Below are 19,433 nucleotides of genomic sequence, written 5' to 3'. Positions count from 1 at the left end.
AGAGGTGTTTATAGTATTCTCCGATGGTAGTCTGTATTTCTGTGGGATCAGTGGTGATATCCCCTTTATCATTTTTTATTGTGTCTATTTGATTCTTCTCTCTTTTCTTCTTTATTAGCCTTGCTAGCGGTCTATCAATTTTGTTGATCTTTTCAAAAAACCAGCTCCTGGCTTCATTGATTTTTTGAAGGGTTTTTTTGTGTCTCTATTTCCTTCAGTTCAGGCAGTTAATTTTTAAAGGACTCCAGCTCTTTCTCTTTCTCAAGGGGAATCGGGTTTCTTACATATAACTGAGTTTCTGCTTACACATTCTTTAATTTCTTTTAATTCCTGTTCCACAGTGGTGCGATCTCAGCTCACTATAGCAGTTTTATTTATAAGTGCTAAAATTTGTATGTAACCAAGATGTCTATCAATAGGTGAATGCATAAACAAACTGTGGTACATCCATACAATAGAATATTACTAAACAGAAAAAAAATCAGCTATCAAGCCACAAAAAGACAGAGAGGAACATTAAATGAATATTGCTAAGTGAAAGACGCCAGTAAAATAACTACATACCATATAATTCCAACTATATGACATTCTTAAAAGCAAAACTACAGAGACAGTAAAAAGTGATTGCTGGAGTCTCAGGGGGAAGGGAGGAATGACCAGGTAAGCCACAGGGGATTTTTAGAACACTAAAACTATTCTGTATGATACTGGAATTGTGAATACATAAATACAGGACACCATGTATTTGTCAAAACCCACAGTAGCCATGTACAGGGGTGAACACCTGGAATTCCAGCTACTTAGGAGACTGAGTCAGGAGGATCCCTTAAGCCCAGGAGCTTGAGACCAGCCTAGCGAGACAAACATAGCAAGACACTGTTTCGCAAAAAAAAAACAAAAACAGACCTGCAAGACAAAGTGTGAACCTTAATGTAAACCATGAACTTTAGTTAATAATAACGTATCAATATTAGTTCAACTGAAACAAATGTACCACACTAATGCAAGATGTTAATAATAGATGAAAATTATGCAAAGGAGAGGGATAAATGGAAACTACTTTCTGCTCAATTTTTCTGTAAATCTAAAGTCTATTAATTTAAAAATATTCTCAAATAGAAAACTCCAGACATAGGCTTCATTGAAGAATTCTTCCAAACATTTAAAAAATGACAAATCTTATAACACTCTTATGTCAAATAAAATTTTAAAAGGGAGGCAGCACTTCCCTACTCATTTTATGAGGCCAGCATAACCTTGACATAAAACTTGACAAAGATGGTTACAAGGAAGGAAAATTACATACCAATCATTCTCACGACATTATAGCAATATTTATACCCTAATTCCTGGAGTTCTGTTAGCTCCACTGTAGAAAGCCACTACAAAAGAATGTCACCCCCAGCCAAATAATAAGAAAACCATACAATATTCAAAAATCATACATTTTGAACCCATCTAAACTGAAGCTATAAGACAACCAAGTGAATTAAATTCCAAGTAGTAACAAACTCCTTCAAGGACATATGAGATTCTAAACTACTTCACCTTTGGCAGAGCACAGGAGGAAAAGGAAGCTACCATACAAGACAGTAAGAAATGAACTAAAATGTTAACTATCATAGACAAGATGTAGGCTAGTGTGTCCGTTTGGAATAATTTTGGAACCCAAAATGCAAGGGGAATTCACACACATTTGCATACTCTTTTCCATAGGTCTATGCCAGGTGCCCATACAAAAGACTGAGAGCAGAAATCTACAAAGAGCACTCTGGTGGCACAGGTGTGCAAAATGAGATAGGCTGCCACTGCAGGACAAGCATAAAACTGCCACCTTGGCCAAACTCTCCTCTCATCTGAAGCAAAGGACTAAAAACACTGAGGAAGGTTCAGAAACCCTCCCATTCTGAAGACAAGGCAGTAATTCACTGCTTCTGGGGGTGGGATAGATACAAAAACCCTCAACCTCATAGGAAAATAAGAAAACTCTCTTGGGCCCAGGATCCTACAACAGTACAAAGCAGAGGTAAATTAGCACTAGGGCAGGGCAGGTATGGGTCTTTTACTCAATACTTAGCACAGATACAAGGCAGAACTGGGCTGCCAAACGGATAAGGGGATGGAACATGCCAAAGCTGGGAAAGCTCCACACCCAAGGATAAAGCACATGGACTGAGTCAGAAAAACAGATGACTCCTGCACCTACTATGAGCCCAGGACTGAATAACAAGCAACAGACTTCTGCTGGGGACAAGAGCATAGAGAGAGATCTCCCCCTGAGGAAACAGGCAAGGAGACAGAAGAAAGTCAAGGATGTAGTAGAAACAATGAGAAAAACTCTATAGTACCCTAAGATCTATGCCAAGCACAAAGTAACAGCAGTCTACTACTGGGTTTTGTTGTTGTTGTTGTTTGCGTTTTTGAGATGAAGTCTCGCTCTGTCCCCTAGGTTGAAGGGCAGTGGCACGATCTCAGCTCGCTGCAACCTCCACCTCCCGGGTTCAAGCAATTCTCCTGCCTCAGCTTCCCAAGTAGTTGGGATTACAGGAATGCACCACCACACCTGGCTAATTTTTGTATTTTTAGTAGAGACAGGGTTTCACCATGCTGGCAAGGCTGGTCTCAAACTCCTGGCCTTAAGTGATTTGCCCGCCTCAGCCTCCTAACTACTTCTAGTTTCAAGGGAATCTGAAGCCTGTGATATAGTGAAGGTAATGACAACAATAACAAAACCCAAACCTAGCTTGATCCTTGTCTATATTGACTGAAGCCCCTACACTCAGTAAGGATATAGAATACTGAAACAAAATTGTCTACTAGACCTAATTGACAATTACGGAACAGAAACAGCAGAATAAGCATGCTTTTCAAGTACATATGAAACAAACAAGATAAAACATATTCTGGATCATAAAAGTAAGTAAACAGCTAAAATCATACATATTTTATTCTTGACCATAAGAGAATTAAACTAGAAATCAATCAAAGAAAGATACTGGTAAACAACGCATTTATAAATAACCCATGGGTTATTAGAACCCATAAAATCACAAGAGAATTTTTTTAAATTTTAATTGGGTGAAAATGGCAATAGACTATATCCTAATTTATAGACACAGATAAACCAGTACATAGAAAGAAATTTAGAGCATTTAATTAGAAGAGAATAAAGGTCTCAAATCAAATATCTAAATTTCACCTAAATAGCTTTAAAATGCAAATTAAATCCAAAGCAAGCAGAAAAAAAAATTAAGGAAAAAAATCAGAGCGACTGAAAACAGAAAAACAATCAAACCAAGAGCTACTTCTTTGAAAGTATTAATATAATTGATAAAGCTCTAGCCAGATTAATTAGAGAAAAAAGAACGCATGGCCACGCGCAGTGGCTTATGCCTTTAATCCCAGCTCTTTAGGAGGCCAAGGCGGGTGGATCACGAGGTCAGGAGATCGAGACCATCCTGGCTAACACAGTGAAATCCCGTCTTTACTAAAAATACAAAAAATCAGCTGGGCATGGTGGCAGGTGCCTGTAGTCCCAGCTACTCAGGAGGCTGAGGCAGGAGAACGGCGTGAACCTGGGAGGCAGAGCTTGCAGTGAGCCGAGATCATGCCACTGCACTCCAGCCTGGGTGACAAAGCGAGATTTCATCTCAAAAAAAAAAAAAAAAAAAGAACACATATGACAATATAAGGAATGAAAGAGGGGCTATCACTACAAATCCTGCAGACACTAAAAGGAACATAAGGGGATCATATAAACAATTTTATACCAGTAAATTCATTAAAATAAATTAAGTGCGGCAACTTCTTGAAACATAAAAACTACAAAAGCTTACAGAAGAAGAAATAGATAACCTGAATGGCCTGCATATATTTTTAATTGAATTTTTTTAATTAAAAATGTGTCCATAAAGAAAACTCTAGGCCCCAGTGACTTTGCTGGGAACTCTACCAAATATTTAAGGAGCAAATAATATTAATTCTACATAAATTTCTTCCAGAAAATAAGGAACACTTCCCAACTCATTTTATAAGATCATCATTAACTGGTATCGAAAGCAGACAAGCAAAGTGTTACAAGAAAAAAAAAAAACTACAAAGTAATATCTTTTTTTTTTTTTTTTTTTGAGACAAGGTCTGGCTCTATCACCCAGGCTGAAGTGCAGTGGTGCGATCTCTGCTCACTGCAACCTCTGCTACCCAGGTTCAAGCCATCCTCCCACCTCAACCTCTCAAGTAGCTGGGACTACAGGTGCACACTGCCACACTGGCTAATTTTTGTATTTTTTGTAGAGATAGGGTTTTGCCATGTTGCGCAGGCTGGTCTCAAACTCGTGAGCTCAAGCGATCTGCCCACCTTGGCCTCCCAAAGTGCTGGGATTACAGGCATGAGCCACCGCGCCCGGCCACAAACCAGTATCTTTCATAAACACAGTTACAAAATCTTCAGCAAAATGTTAGCAAATTGAGTCAAGAAATATATAAAAAGGATAATGCATCATAACCAAGTGGAATTTATCTCAGGAATATAAAATTGGTGCAACATTCAAAGCCAATCAGTATTATTCATCATATCAACATGAGCAGGAAAAATAATATGAACATATCTACAGACATAAAAAAAGTACTTAACAAAGTTCAACATCCATTCATGATAAAACCCTCAGAAAACTAGGGATAGAATAGAGCTTCCTCAACCTGCAAAAAAGCATCTGCAAAACATTGCACTGGAGGCATTATCCAGTACAATAAGTCAAGAGAAAGAAATAAAAGGCACATGGATTGGAAAGGAAGAAGTAAAACTGTCTTTAGTTCATTATGATACATGTACCTGGAAAATCTTAAGTAATCTACAGAAAAGGTACTATAACCAATATATAAGTTTAGCAAGTTCTCAGGATACATAGTAAATAGATCAATATCAATTACATTTCTGTATGTTAAAAATAAAAAATTAAAACTTAAGTCACCATTTATAATAGCATCAAAAACCATGAAATACTTAAGAGGAAGATCTTAACAAAGAGTGTGCAATATTTGTGTGCTGAAACTACAAAACACTGACAAGAGAAAATAAAAACAACATAAATAAATGAAAAGATAAACTATGTCCATGGGCCAGAAAATTTAATATTGCTAAAATTTCAATTCTCCCCAAATTGATCTACAGATTCAACATAATCCCAATCCAATTTTCAACAATTTTTGTAGTAATTTATAAGAGGATTCTAAAATTTATATAACAAAGCAAAGGACCTAGAATAGCCAAAATAATTTTGGGAAAAAAAGGAACAAATTTGGAGGACTTTGATCTCAAGGCTTACTATAAAGTTACAAAAAGCAAGATAGTGTGGTATTGTATGATGAACAAATAGATCAATGGAACAAAATAGAGAGCCAGAAATTTTGTGTGCGTGTAATTGACTTTTGACAAAGGTGCCAAGGAAACTAGCAGAGAAAGGATAGGTTTTTCAACAAATCAGTAATGGAAATACTGGCTATCCATATGCAAAAAAAAAAAAAAAAAAAAAAAAAAAAAAAAAAAAAAGCTTACCTTGCACCATATACAATAATTAACTCAAAATGGATTACAAAATGGATCACACTTCTACATTTAGGATCACAGACCTAAATGTAGAAGCTAAAACTATAAAACTTCTAGAACAAACAAACATAGTAGAAACTTTTTTAAGACCTTGAGTTAGGCAAACATTTTTAGGTAGGGAACAAAAAGCACAAATCATAAAACAATTCATAAAAATTTATGTCACCAAAACTAAGCATTTTTCTCTTTCAAAGACCCAGTTAAGAAAATGAAAAGATAATCCACAGACTGGGCAGGGTGCAGTGGCTCACGTCTGTAATCCCAGCACTTTGGGAGCCTGAGGCAGGCAGATCACTTGAGATCAGGAGTTCAAGACCAGCCTGGCCAACATGGTGAAACCCCGTCTCTACTGAAAATATAAAAAATTAGCTGGGCGTGGTGGTGGATGGCTGTAATCCCAGCTATTCAGGAGGTGGAGGCGGGAGGATCACTTGAACCTGGGAGGCAGAGGTTGTAGTGAGCCGAGATCACACCACTGCACTCCAGCCTGGGTGACAGAGGGAGACTCCGTTTCAAAAAAAAAAAGAAAGATAATCCACAGACTAGGAGAAAATATTTGCAAGACGCACATCTGATAAAGACTTACATCATAGAGAAAGAATCCTTACAACTCAACAATAAGAATGGGCAGAAGATTTGAAGACTACCTCACCAAAAAAGATATAAGCACATAAGAAAATGCTTAATATCATTAGTCATTAGGGAAATGCAATAAAAGCTACAATAAGATACTATTACACTTCTACTAGAGAAGTATAATTAATTAATAAAAATAAATAAAAGACTGGCAACATCAGGTGCTATCAAGGACGCAAAACAACTGGAACTCTCAGAATTGCTTGTGGGAATGGAAAATGATACAGCCACTTTGGAAAAGTGTGACAGTTTCTCATAGAATGAAAATTACACTTACCATACAAGTCAGCAATTCCAACCCTAGGTATTTATCCAAGAAAAAAAGAAACAAATATCCAAGCAAAATCGTATACTAGAATGTATATATCAGCTTTACTTATAATCTCTAAAACCAGAAAGCAACCCAAATGCGCTTCACACAATGATGGATAAACAAGCCATTGTACATTCAAACACTGAAATATTACTCAGCAATAAAAAGGAATAGAACTACTGAAATATCAACAAAATGGATGAATCTCAAAAGCACTGTGTTAAATGCCAGAAAGCAGGCACAAAATGTACAAACTGTATGATTTCATTTATATGAGTCACAAAAAGGCAAAGATCTCAAACAATCTGTGCATCCTCAGTGCCTAGCATGTTATAAAATATCCAATAAATGCTAGGTGGTGGACGGATAGACAAGGAATAATTGCAGGGAGGGTAAAGTGCAAGAAAGTGATACATTGACGAGAAAGCAGAAAGGTACTTGGGGGCCCAAGTCCACCCACAGGACGGAAAAAGTGAGGGAAGGCATGGTCCAAGCTACCTTCAGTGAGTCCAGCAGCTTAAAAAATTAGACCCTGTAAATGACTACAAGAATAGATAAATGAGTAAGCGTTTCTCTGGTCTGAAAAAAAGGTGTGATGCGCCCCACCCTTCTTTAAAAATCTATTAACCACGCCTGGGGCTGAGGCAGCACAGCTTGCACCGGACAGGGAGGTGGGGTTTTTTTGTTTTGTTTTGTTTTTGTCTTTTTGTTTTTTGAGCACCAGAGCGGAGCTGGAGAGATCAGAGGCGAGCTCTGGCTTGGGTGAGTGAGGAGGGTGAAGAAGAGACATCGCCGCGGCCCCGCCCGTCTCCATCCCTTCCCACTCGGCCTCACTTACCCAGGCCTGCCGTTCCAGCTGAGAGTACAAATTGGAGCCCTTGAGCTTCTGGACTATCTGGGCAATAATGAGAGAGAGGTCCGACTCCTCCTGCAACATTTCCCCTGCCCTAGCCCGCCAAGCCGCGGGGACAGGCCGCCGGCGCGGAGCGAACGGGCTACCGGGTCCCACTCAGGGCCAGTGACACTTCTCCGGGACCTTATTACACTGGGACTCCTCCAGCGGGCGTTACCAGGCAACTGCCGAGCCTTGTGTCCGTCCCTCTGTGGTCCCCTCAGCGCCTGAAGGCCACAGCATCTGCGTTCCGCCGGCGGAAAAAGACCGGGGCGAGGAGGACGCTTTTCACACCATTATTCCTGCCTTGTCTATGGTTGAAAGGCAAGAAAGCTCATTCCTTCAGAGCCACAGCGCCTCTGATGCACAAGGGGGACAAGGAGAATTGTGCGTTTTACTATATAAAGGATCACTCTCTTCCACCTCTCAATTTCTGCAGAAACAGGACTGTGGCACGCAATGATACTGCGAATTACAACCACGAATTGTTAAGCTCTGACACTACCTGCGTAAACGTGTTACAGTTTCCGCCTCTGTAAAATAACACCCAATTTGCAGGATGTTGTGATGATTAGCTGAGGTAAAAATCGTGAAGGTGCCTAGCACTGTACTATAGCACTCCATTTTACTTCATTTTCTCTCGTTTCTATTCTCTGGAGTCTTATACCAGGAATAAGTAGACAATCTCCTCTCATCTAACAACTACGAATTAACCAACAGGCATTATTTGTAGGTTTTCTGCAAAGCATTAGCAATTCAAGGATGAATAAGACATTGTCCCAGTCTTCAAGGAATTTACCATCTAGATTCATCCTTTTCCGTATATTCATTCATTTAAGCATTTATGCATAATTCATTCAGCTTTCAACTCATTGAACATTTACATAAAAGGAACTGTGTGGGCACAAAAGTTTAATAAAATATGGTTCTTGCCTTCAAGGAAATGCACAAAAGATTTTTAGCAGAACTAAAAGTAACTGACTTAAATTATTGAATGACATCCCCAAAGGCCAACGGCACCTCCATTCCCCCCTCAAAAAAGGCCTAGTGAATAATACATTAGAATAATCTCACAAAAATAATCAAAATTGAGTTCAAATGTGTATATGCATATTTTAAGCAAAGCAAAAGTAGGATTTTAAGAAAACAAACCAAGATTGCTGCAAAAGCTACTCTAACTAGAAATAAAGAGATCTCATTCAATCAAATGTAGATTCTAATTCAATAGGTCTCTGGTGAGAACTGGTAAACTGCATTTCTGACAAGTCCAAGAAATTATGATGCCGATGGTCCAAAGACTACATTCTGAATAGCAAAGGACTAAAGCAGGAAATAATATGAATTCAAAGGGACTGGACCCGGGCCTCTATGCACAACACTCTGACAGTTATAACACCACCATCCAGAATACTGAGATGATAAGTACAAATTCTAAATAACTTGGTAAAGTCGGTTTATTAAACCAAGTTTAGAAAGAGGCAGGCAGGAAAGAAACAAAGCACTTAAAGGCAATTAATGACAGACTCTCTAAAATGCAGTTTCTTTACAAAACATTCTCTCACAACTCAGAATTTCTCAAAGTTGCAGATAAGTAGATATTGTCAACTCTTTATAGTCCTTCCATCTCAACTCTCCACCCATCCATGAATTCCCACCATGAACCTCACTTTGAACAGAGAGACAGAGAGAGGAGAGAGAGCACTACCATAACAGTCCCTTTGAGATTGAAAGAAGTGGAGTGATTAGCTGCCAAAGAGATAAAGATGCTTCAGCTGAAAAGATTAGTAGAGCGTTGAAGGCAATGATGAAGCTGTAGAGCAGAAGAAAAGGCATAGATAGTGCCTGGAGTCAGAAAACATTCTGGCTTCCTTCCTAGTATGTACCCTGGGAATTGCATGAGTCTCTTTCCCTATCAGTTTCATTTTCTTCTCTGTATCAAGAGTGTAAAATATCCAACTAAGGAGATAGTATGAGGAACAAATGTACCAAGTATTAGACTATTAATATATATTAATAAATTAAATATTGAAACTGTGATAATTAAATAAAAATAATGCCCAGTACTATTGACAAGAGAATAGAAAGTAACTAAATAAACATAGCAACATATGTGAAAGTGCCCAGAACAATTCCTTGCACAGATGGAGACTTAAATAATTTTGTTAAAGAAGAGAACAATTATAAGCTTAAAGCAACAATTACGAAGTTTGGCTCTGATTCGGAAAGCATGTCCAAGCAAAAAAGAAAAGTCTCTTAATCCTAATATTTTTAAATTGTTTTTTACATACATAGAAGCAGATGTGTCGGAGTATAATTTAATTACAGAATGGTCTCTGTTCTCTATTTCCAATTCATTTTAGCAAAACTTTTCAGAACACCTGCTCTAGGCAAGAAATGGCAAGGAATACAAAGATGAGTAAGAAATGGTCCTTTCTTTCAAGAAATTTCAGTCCCAAAGGAATGATGTGGCTGCTATACAAAGAGTTATAATGGTAGATAGACTACTTCAGTCTCCCGCCTGCGTGTCTGGAAATTTTATTACTTTAAAGTCATTGTCTCACAAGAAACTGAAGGTACAGATTACCATCTCCATCCCACAGGGCGGAACTTGGCCTTGAAAATCTGGTGGCACATATACACCATGGAATACTATGCAGCCATAAAAAAGAATGAGTTCATGGCCTTTGTAGGGACATGGATGAAGCTGGAAACCATCATTATCAGCAAACTAACACAGGAACAGAAAACCAAACACCCCATGTTCTCACTCATAAGCAGGAGTTGAACCATGAGAACACATGGACGCAGGGAGGGGAATATCACACACCAGGGCCTGTTAGGGGATGGGGGCAAGGGAAGGGAGAGCATTAGGACAAATACCTAATGCATGCAGGGCTTAAAACCTAGATGACAGGTTGATGGGTGCAGCAAACCACCATGGTACATGTATACCTATGTAACAAACCTGCACATTCTGCACGTGTCCCAGAACTTAAAGTATAATAAATAAATTTTTAAAAAAAGAAAATCCTTACTGTACCGAAGGTGGGTAGAGAATGGGAAAATCCTCTATTCCTGACATTTCAGAGAGACTAACAGATGAATAGCAAGAGGGGGTGCAATTTTATCTGAATAGTTAAAACTATACAAACAGAGACAAAATTAAAATAGATGCAGAGGGAAATCTCCTCAAAATTCTCTCAAATTTAGGACAGAGGTACTTCTGGGCCAACATGTGTAGGGCTCTGGGCCCAGCCCTGCCTTTCTCAGACCTGCTTGGTTTGATCTATTCTTCATATAATGCTGTGTCCGTTTTCACTGGGGAGGGGCAGAGGATACATTTGAAAACCACTGACTAGTGGTATCACATGGCGAGGTTGTGGAACGCATCAAAAACAACCTACCAGCCTAACTCAAAATTGAAACACCCTTCAAGGGTACACTGAAACATATCTTTACTTTATTCACATGAGGGTGGTTCATGTAAACTGTACCATCTGGAGTGAAAAATACTTTCCACTGTTGTTTTAGAAAGAGATTGTTTTTAACGTGCCATGTCTGCAGGATAAATTCAACTGTTTGTTGTCAGGAATTTACTTAGAATAAATAAAAATCATGATGTGTGCTCTGTGTATCACACATGTCACAGGCCTCACTGTCTTTGGGAACAAATGAGGTCATATTGATGTCAATTACCTGTCACTGGATAGTTAGCCCCATTTGTTGGCACAAGACCACAGGCCCCTCTTCAGAGTCTCTTCACATTCCAGGAGTCCTCAGGAAGTAATATATGTGGCTTAAAAAGAAATTGGCTCATGATCTTCTGCTCTGCCTGCCTTGGTGATGTCTGATGCCCTCAAGTCACTGTCCAGGGTGCTTTTCTGGGTGCTACAAAAGCACCAAAGGTGCTTAAACCCCAAGGTTCACAAAGACCTTTATGGGGGAAAAAAAAAGCCCCTTCTGCTTCTGATTGCCACCTCTCATTACGATGGCAGTCATACCTCTTTGCTGAATCCAGGCTGAGTATCAGACTATGCTATCCTCCTCCACTTTCCCATCTTTCATTCCTGTGGTCCCAGACAATTGCATGTGAATGGGGAGGACTGGGCTGCTGGCTCCATGAGTAATCTCAGGGACCGTGTTGACTCTATGCAAAAGGGAAACCTTACAGGAGAAAACCTAACTGTGGTTTAAATAATAAGATCTTTATTATTACCAACAAGTCTGGAGGAGAGTCCCAAGGTTGGTTCAGTGTCTCAGAAATGTCAAGTTTCTAAGCTCTTTCCATCTTTTCCATTCCACCACGCTTAGCGTATTGACTTTCCCTCCCTGGCTTATCGCCGCAGTCTCAAGATGGCTGCGGCAATTCCAAATATCCTGTCCTATCACTGTCTTGAAAGGCAGGAAAGAAGATGAAGCTGGAAGCCATCATTCTCAGCAAACTAACGCAGGAACAGAAAACCAAACACCGCATGTTCTTACTCATAAGCAGGAGTTGAACAATGAGAACACATGGACACAGCTAGGGGAACAACACACACTGGGGCCTGTTGGGGGGTGGGGGTTAGGGGAGGGAGAGCATTAGGACAAATACCTAATGCATGCAGGGCTGAAAACATAGATGATGGGTTGATAGGTGCAGCAAACCACAATGGCACATGTATACCTATGCAACAAACCTGCACATTCTGCACAGGTATCCCGGAACTTAAAGTAAAATAAAAAAAAAAAGGCAGGAAAGAAGGGAGAAAAATTTTTAAAGTTCTCAATGTATACATTTCTGTTTGAGTAAAGAATATTTTTCCAAGAAGCTCCGAAGAAGACTTCCCCATAAATCTTACTGCCTGAAGCTTTGTCACATGATCACCCCTAGTTACAAGAGAGTCTGGCAAGAGTTGATCTGGTGTTTCATCCTCAACTCTTGGAGAGAGATGAAGGAGTAGAAGAATGTCTGGTTACTTCTGCCATGATGTCCAAAATGACTTCTATGTGAGAATGGTGCTGGGATATGAACCCTTGTGAATGATATTTGGGCCACAAATAGACTACTTAGGACAATATCCAGATTACTTACCATTCACACAGAGTTGGTTGTGTGCAATTTAGACTGAGAATCTAAATTATAGTACTTATCTAGGTGGCATTTGCTTAGTACCATGGTGACATTTTGAAAGGTAAACACAAATAAGGCTAACCCATTGCAAATAAGGCCTATGAGTAGCAGATTACATGACAGGAGCAGAATATTTGCAAATGTCATTGTAAAAAAGACAAAAATTGATGACTTGTGAAGAAAGCAGCTTGCTCATAAATTGCTTTCAACTAAGACCTCCCTATATCTGTTAGCCACTCTACTGGAATTTGAGATTATTCCCTCTGTTGAGTTGTACAACAGAAATGAACATCAGAAATAGTCTATTCTCTAATACAATCTGTACAACTTGGGGCAAAAGAGGTTTACTGATAAAAAGTGATGTTCTAGTTTCTCTAGGCACTTCCTCTAGGTTTCAGCTAACAGTAGAGCAGGATTCACTTGGCCTATTTTCTCCTCAATTCTCTGATCACTACTCTCTTCTCACCTCCTCCAAACTACACCTAACACATACATAATTGCATGTGCTCGCTCTCTCTCTCTCTCTCTCTCTCTCTTACATTTCTACTCCAGAATGTTTCCTTTTTCATGGTTCTTTCTTATTTTGGGCTTTCCTCCATTGCCACCTGGGAAACTTACATGCCTTTTGCCATCTTTTTTTGTCTTTTTTGTTCTTCCAGTTTTCTTGAAGGCCTAGCAATATGTACAAGACAAGCATATGTTATGAGAATAGGATGGCTGCAATATTGGTCCTTGAGATCAAATTGAAGATTGCAGTTGGACCTGTCTCCATCCATTATGGAAGTTAGCAAGTTGTCCATGTGGACACAGATGGGGAATTAGGATCAAGTTATAGGCCTGGAAATGTCAGAGGCCCAATAATTTGGGAGCAGAGCCAAATGTGCAGGCACAGCAAGGAGCTCTACTGCATAACTGGCAGGCCCACCGTAGATGCTGTGCACAAGAAAGGGGACTGGGGCAGGGACCAAAAGCCTGTTACCAAGACTTAATCCTGAAACAAACTCCGTGTAGTGGACAGAGCAAGACCATGGACCCTGGAACAAAGTGGGTGTCTTAGCAAGGAGAATCCTTTTAAACAGGACACTGAATTAAGTGTTTGACACAAAGGAGAAGACAGAAGAAAAAAGACAAAGACTGCACTAAGACAATAGTTCTTAGCTCAAAATTTCCTTGAATTATCATGTTTTATCTAAAAAATTTATGAAACTATGTATGTATTCCAAAATATGCCTGTGTTTATTATAATATAAAAAGGTTTTAACAATGCAACATCAGGAAAATGAATGCACTGTTTTTATCCTTGGTTTTCAGTACACTCCAGGCATACAGCTGTAGGCTCCCATGCAGTCTCTCACAAGTCCTAGTGACACTGAATCCAGTGGCCCACAGCCATTCCCTTCTTCTTAACATGCCCTGTTGTGTCTTCCTTCCCTTCCCTGTCTCACTTCCCCACTCCCCTACCAGTGTTTCCTAGAATTACCCCTACCTAATAGACTCTTCGTACTCAAATTCTTATTTTAGCATCGCTTCTGGGGGAACCCAACCTGTCTAGTACCCAATATGTTGCCTGGAAGGTAACAAGTACTGAAGATGTGCTGATTGAAGAAAAGAAAACCCGTTTCCAATTTTCCCCAGGAGGGGACTGTTTGGCTGGGTTCTTGCAACTTTTAAGCATGACTTTCCAGACCAGCAGAGTCTTCCAAGCCTTGCATTGGAAACGAAAAATGACAAGAGAGGTGTATCACTCAAAGTTCCCAAGAGAAGTCCAACAAATAGGAGAATACACACACACACACACAGAGAGAGAGAGAGAGAGAGAGAGAGAGGGAGAGGAGAGAGAAGAGAGATTTTAAGGATTTGGCTCATGTGACCGGGGAGGCTAGCAAGTCCAAAGTCTATAAAGCAGACCAGCAAGCTGAATGTTCAATAAAAAAAAGTTGATATTGCAGTCTTGAATCTGAAATCCATAGGACAGACCAGCAGGCTGAAAACTCAGGCAGATTTTCTATGTTCCAGCTTTGAGGAAGAATTCTTTCTTCTCTAGAAAACCTCAGTTTTGGCTGTTAAGGCCCTCAACTGATTGGATGAGGCCCATTCACATTATGAAGGGTTATTTGTTTTACTTCAAGTCAACTGACTGTAAATGTTTTTCACATCTACAAAAATACCTTTATAGCAACACCTAGATTACTGTTTGACCAAACAACTGGGCGCCATAGCCTAGCCAAGTTGACACACAATTTTAACCATCCCAACAGATACAACAGGTTCATGACATAGCCCTTTACCTGGTCATACCTGGCCCTTGTCCTGGTCATACCTTCATCCCAGAGTCTTATTTTACCGTGGCCCCTCTGTTCATGTGTGGCTCTGTGGCCCTCTGCCCTGCTGTGTTGTTCTTCTGTCCGTGAATTCTCTGCTGAATTGTACTCCACTCTTGGGGACTGACTTCTTGAGCGGGGTCCAAAGTCCCTTCCAGAATGCCCCCCGCAGGAATTTCAATCCAGTGGTTTGTTGTGTAGAGCCTCAAAGTGTGAGATTCCTTCCAGATTCCCCAAACAAAATGAAGTTTAGTTCATGGAACCACACATAAAATATATGTCAAAGAGCACTTTTGTTAAGGAAAAGGAAAGATGGCAAAATCAAACTGCAGCCCCTGGGGAGAAGGGGAAGGATAGCTGTGATTTATCACTAGCATTTTTGTCAGAGCATTTTTTAATGACGTTACTTACTGTCAAAGCATACTAGAAACACTTTAAAAGCGCACCACTGACACATTACATCAGATAAATAAATGTTTCCATCTCAACTGACTCATTCGCTGGAACAACTTCACTTGACAATACAAATAAAGAAAGAGGACAGGAAATGTGGATGTTTAAAAAGTACATTTTTTGGTTTTCAGGGTGAGTAAAGATGTAACATTTTTTATAAATTTTAAGAATTATTTTTATATTCCTGAAACAAGAACCATCAAAATTAGAACAAACTTGGGAAGTCAAAAATTTCATCTCTTTTTGACAAGAGTGAAATGTGTTCTTTCCAAGGATAAAATTAAGAGAATTGCTTCAAGTCACACAACAAGATGGAGGCAGAGTTCCAAGTTCAAAGCCAAATTTTCTGACAGTTTGTCCTGTGATTTTCTACTATCTTGGTGTGGGTGACTTGTTACTGTGTCTTTTCTTTTCTTTTCTTAATTTTTCTTTTTTCTGCTCCCTGCACAGATCCACAGAAAGAAACTAATGTATCTCATTTAACCCTTGTAACACCTCACAAGGTAGTGGTTATTTTCTCTAATTTTTACAGACTAGAAAATGAACACCTGAAAGGTAGATAACTTGTCAAAAATCACAAGAAAGTCCAGAATAACAGCTGGGATTTGAATGCAACTTGTTCACATTTCTTCTCTGGGACAAATCAGAGTAATTTTTGCCTCACAAATGTTCAGGTTTCGCTTTTCTCTAACAAGCCCAACTGGTGATGAAATTGACAATTCCAGAAGTTTTCAGAACTCCTCCTTTCTAACAATGACTATATTTAAATTCGATAACTTCTATTGACTGAAAAGCTTATAAAGTATAAAAGAGGAGAATATTTCCCTTTTTCCATTGTGCATTCTGCACATCTCTGGAAAAACTTCCTCTGGACATCTAATGTCTTCCTCTACATTATTAATTTCTAGATATTAGAAGAATAATAAGATTTTATTACATCTTAGAGATGCAATCTTAAAATGTCAGAAACATGATTAATAAGGAAAAAAGAATGTGGGGCTTTGCAGCTTGATGATACTATTTGGAGCTATTCTTTTTGAAAATATATAATATTTTCTTTAATAAACAGATAGACCTAAGGGTCGGTTTTGCTATTTCTCACTTCAAAGATAATAATAAAATTCACAGAATTGTCAGTTTTGTATCAGAGAGCAATTATTTCTTCAAGCTATTTCTTGATTTAAATAAGCCTTATTAGACTTTGAAGTACCTTTGCATTTATCCAGGACACTGTTGTTTCCTTGGAAGGATAGTTATGAGTCCAACTTTTTTCTTAAGTAACTAAATGACCTTGTCAGAGACACTGGGATATTGTTCTGTTTAAAAAAATTATTTGGAAGGATCTGATTTAGATGTAAATGGGATACATTTTCTAGGCTCTGCAAAGAGTGGAGATGATTCAAGCAGAAGGGTATAGTGATCATGAATTTGGAGCTTATGGTCAGGTAGACACAGGTTAGATACTGCTACGGTATAGATGCTTATCCCCTCCAAACCTCATGTTGAAATTTGATCCCCAATGTTGGAGGTGGAGCCTAAATGGAGAGGTGTCTGGGTCTTGGGGCTGATCCCTCATGAGGAGATTAATACCCTCCCTTGGGGGTGAGTGAGTTCTCTCTTTATTGGTTCTCATGAAAGCTGGTTGTTGCTTCCTCTGTTGCCATGTGTTCTCTGCACATACCAGCTCCCCTTCATGAGGTCTTCAGCAAATGCAGATGCCCAATCTTGGACTTTCTAGCCATTGAAATTGTAAGTCAAATAAAACTTTTTTTTTTTTTTTTTTTTGAGGTGGAGTTTTATCATGTCCTCCAGGCTGGAGTGCAATGGCGTGATCTCGGCTCACTGCAACCTCTACCTCCCAGATTCAAGTGATTCTCCCCACTCAGCCTCCCAAGTAGCTGGGATTACAGGAACTTGCCATCATGCCCAGCTAATTTTTGTATTTTTGTAGAGACAGAGTTTCACCATGTTGGCCAGGCTGGTCTCAAACTCCTGACTTCAGGTGATCTGCCCGCCTCAGCCTCCCAAAGTGTTGGGATTACAGGTGTGAGCCACTGTGCCTGGCCTTTTTTTTTTTTTTAATAAATTACCCAGCCTCAGCTATTCTTTTATTGCAATGCAAAACAGACAGAGACAGATACCCAAGATCTTACCAGTTGTATGATCCTGGGTATTTTTCTAAGGCTCTTTACACCTCAGTTTTCTCATATATAAGATGTGGATAATAATGCTTCCCGCCTTATAAGGTTATTATCAGAATTAAATAAAACAGTGAGTGTCAAGTGCTTAGAGGCATGCCTGGTCCTTGGTAGGCCTCGGTGAATGTTTAAATCAGTGCTTCTCAAACTTTGGTGAGTATTAGAATCATCTAGAGAACTTGATAAAAATATGAAGACTAGGGGCTTAGTCTATTTCAATGAGCTTGAGACTTTGGACTCTATTAGATTTCTAAGTGGATACAGTGTCAATGTCTAGGTGATACTGATACATATCAAAGATTGAGAACTGCTGGCTTAATCAGCAACAAAAAACACTTGTTCATCTTTTAAATATTCCAGGCATTTTGTTTAATGTCAAGGACACAAAGAAGAATGTATCAGTTAGGGCTCAGTTACAAAAAACAAAAACCACCCTAGCTTTCTTAAACAGAAAGAAATTTGATCCAGACCACTAAACACAACATAGTTGGAAAGTCTTGGGAGCTAGTTCTAGACTTCCTTTCCAAAAATAGCTCTCAGAATCACACTGCCAAGGTGGCCCACCAAGGCAGCTGCTATCTTCACCATGATCAGGGGGAGGAGGAGTCAGAAGACAGCCAGCAAGAACTGCTGAGTTTGAGGATACACTGCCTTAGCTGCCACCTACTGATCAAGAGGCTACCTCAACCACCGCAACTCTGTCAATACCCTCTGAACTGGGAACTGGATACTGCCATGCTGCTGCAGAAAATCACAGCACCTCCATGACTGTGCTTGTTCTGGCAACACCTGCAGCAGCTGAAGATGGCCCCTGCCTCACTTCCACCTTTGAAATCTTACATAAGGTCATCTAATTGGGGGATTTAATTTACATTTGGAGACTGGAAGAAAACAATTTCTTTAATTTTATAAATTTTTAATATTTATTATTTACACATAATAATTATACATATTTGTGGGATACAGTGTGATGTTTCAATACATGTATGCATTGCAAATTGATACAATACAGGTAGCTAGCACGTTCATCACCTCAAAGTTTTATCATTTCTTTGTAGTGATAACTTTTAAGATCTTCTTTTTTAGCTGTTTTGAAATATACAATGCAAATGCCCACTAATCAACAAGTGGATAAAGAAACTGTGGTATACATATATGACGGAATACTACTCAGCCATAAAAAAGAATGAATTAATGGCATTTGCAGCAACCTGGATGGGATTGGAGACTACTATTCTAAGTGAAGTAACTCAGGAATGGAAAACCAAGCATCATATGTCCTCACTCATAAGTGGGAGCTAAGCTGTGAGGATGCAAAGGCATAAAAATGATACAATGGACTTTGGGGACTCAGGGAGAAAGGGTGGAAAGGGGGTAAGGGATAAAAGACTATTTTGGGTTCAGTGTATACTGCTCAGGAGATGGGTGCCCCAAAAATCTCACAAATTACAATTAAAGAACTCACTTATGTAACCAAGTACCACCTGTTCCCCAAAAACCTATGGAAATAAAATTTTAAAAAAAAGAAACATACAATGCATTGTTACTTGCTATAGTCACCTTACTATGCAATAGAAATCCAGAACTCTTTCTTCCTATGTATCTGTAACCTTTCCCCATCCTCTTGACTGCCTCCCCGCCTTGGCCTCTGGTAACCACTATTCTACTCTCTAATTCTGCGAGGTCAACTTTTTTTTAGATTCCACCTTTGCATGAAATCATGTGGTATTTGTCTTTCTGTGCCTGGCTTATTCCCCTTAACATTATGTCCTCCAGGTACATCCATGTTGCCACAAGTGAGAGAATTTCATTCTTTTTTGTAGCTGAAGAATATTCCCTTGTGTGTATATATACCAAATTTTTTCTTCATTCATCTACTGACAGACAATTAGGTTGATTCCA

The 19,433-nt window shown here is 39.2% G+C and overlaps 1 protein-coding gene across 16 annotated transcripts in view; it reads right to left on the bottom strand.

Annotated features, from left to right (window-relative positions):
- TBC1D19 (TBC1 domain family member 19) overlaps positions 1-7,893 on the bottom strand; it is a 211,270-nt gene extending 203,377 nt beyond the window's left edge. For 12 of the 16 annotated variants that reach the window (XR_008524383.2, XR_008524384.2, XR_010139637.1 and 9 more), the window contains exon 1: positions 7,393-7,767. Coding sequence is in view for 12 of the 16 variants with exons in the window: in XM_063723344.1 (XP_063579414.1) it covers positions 7,393-7,491 (99 nt within the window). In the remaining 4 variants the exon portion in view is untranslated. Of the gene's footprint in view, positions 1-7,392 lie in introns of all 16 variants that reach the window. The other 4 variants (XM_054553803.2, XM_024246484.3, XM_063723348.1 and 1 more) reach the window with 4 other exon arrangements.
- Positions 7,894-19,433: the final 11,540 nt, after the last annotated feature.

This window comes from Pongo abelii, chromosome 3, assembly GCF_028885655.2.
Source record: "Pongo abelii isolate AG06213 chromosome 3, NHGRI_mPonAbe1-v2.0_pri, whole genome shotgun sequence".
Taxonomy (NCBI): Eukaryota; Metazoa; Chordata; class Mammalia; order Primates; family Hominidae; genus Pongo; species Pongo abelii.
The sequence above is the reverse complement of the archived record's forward strand: the minus strand, read 5'-3'. Positions and strand labels throughout refer to the sequence as shown.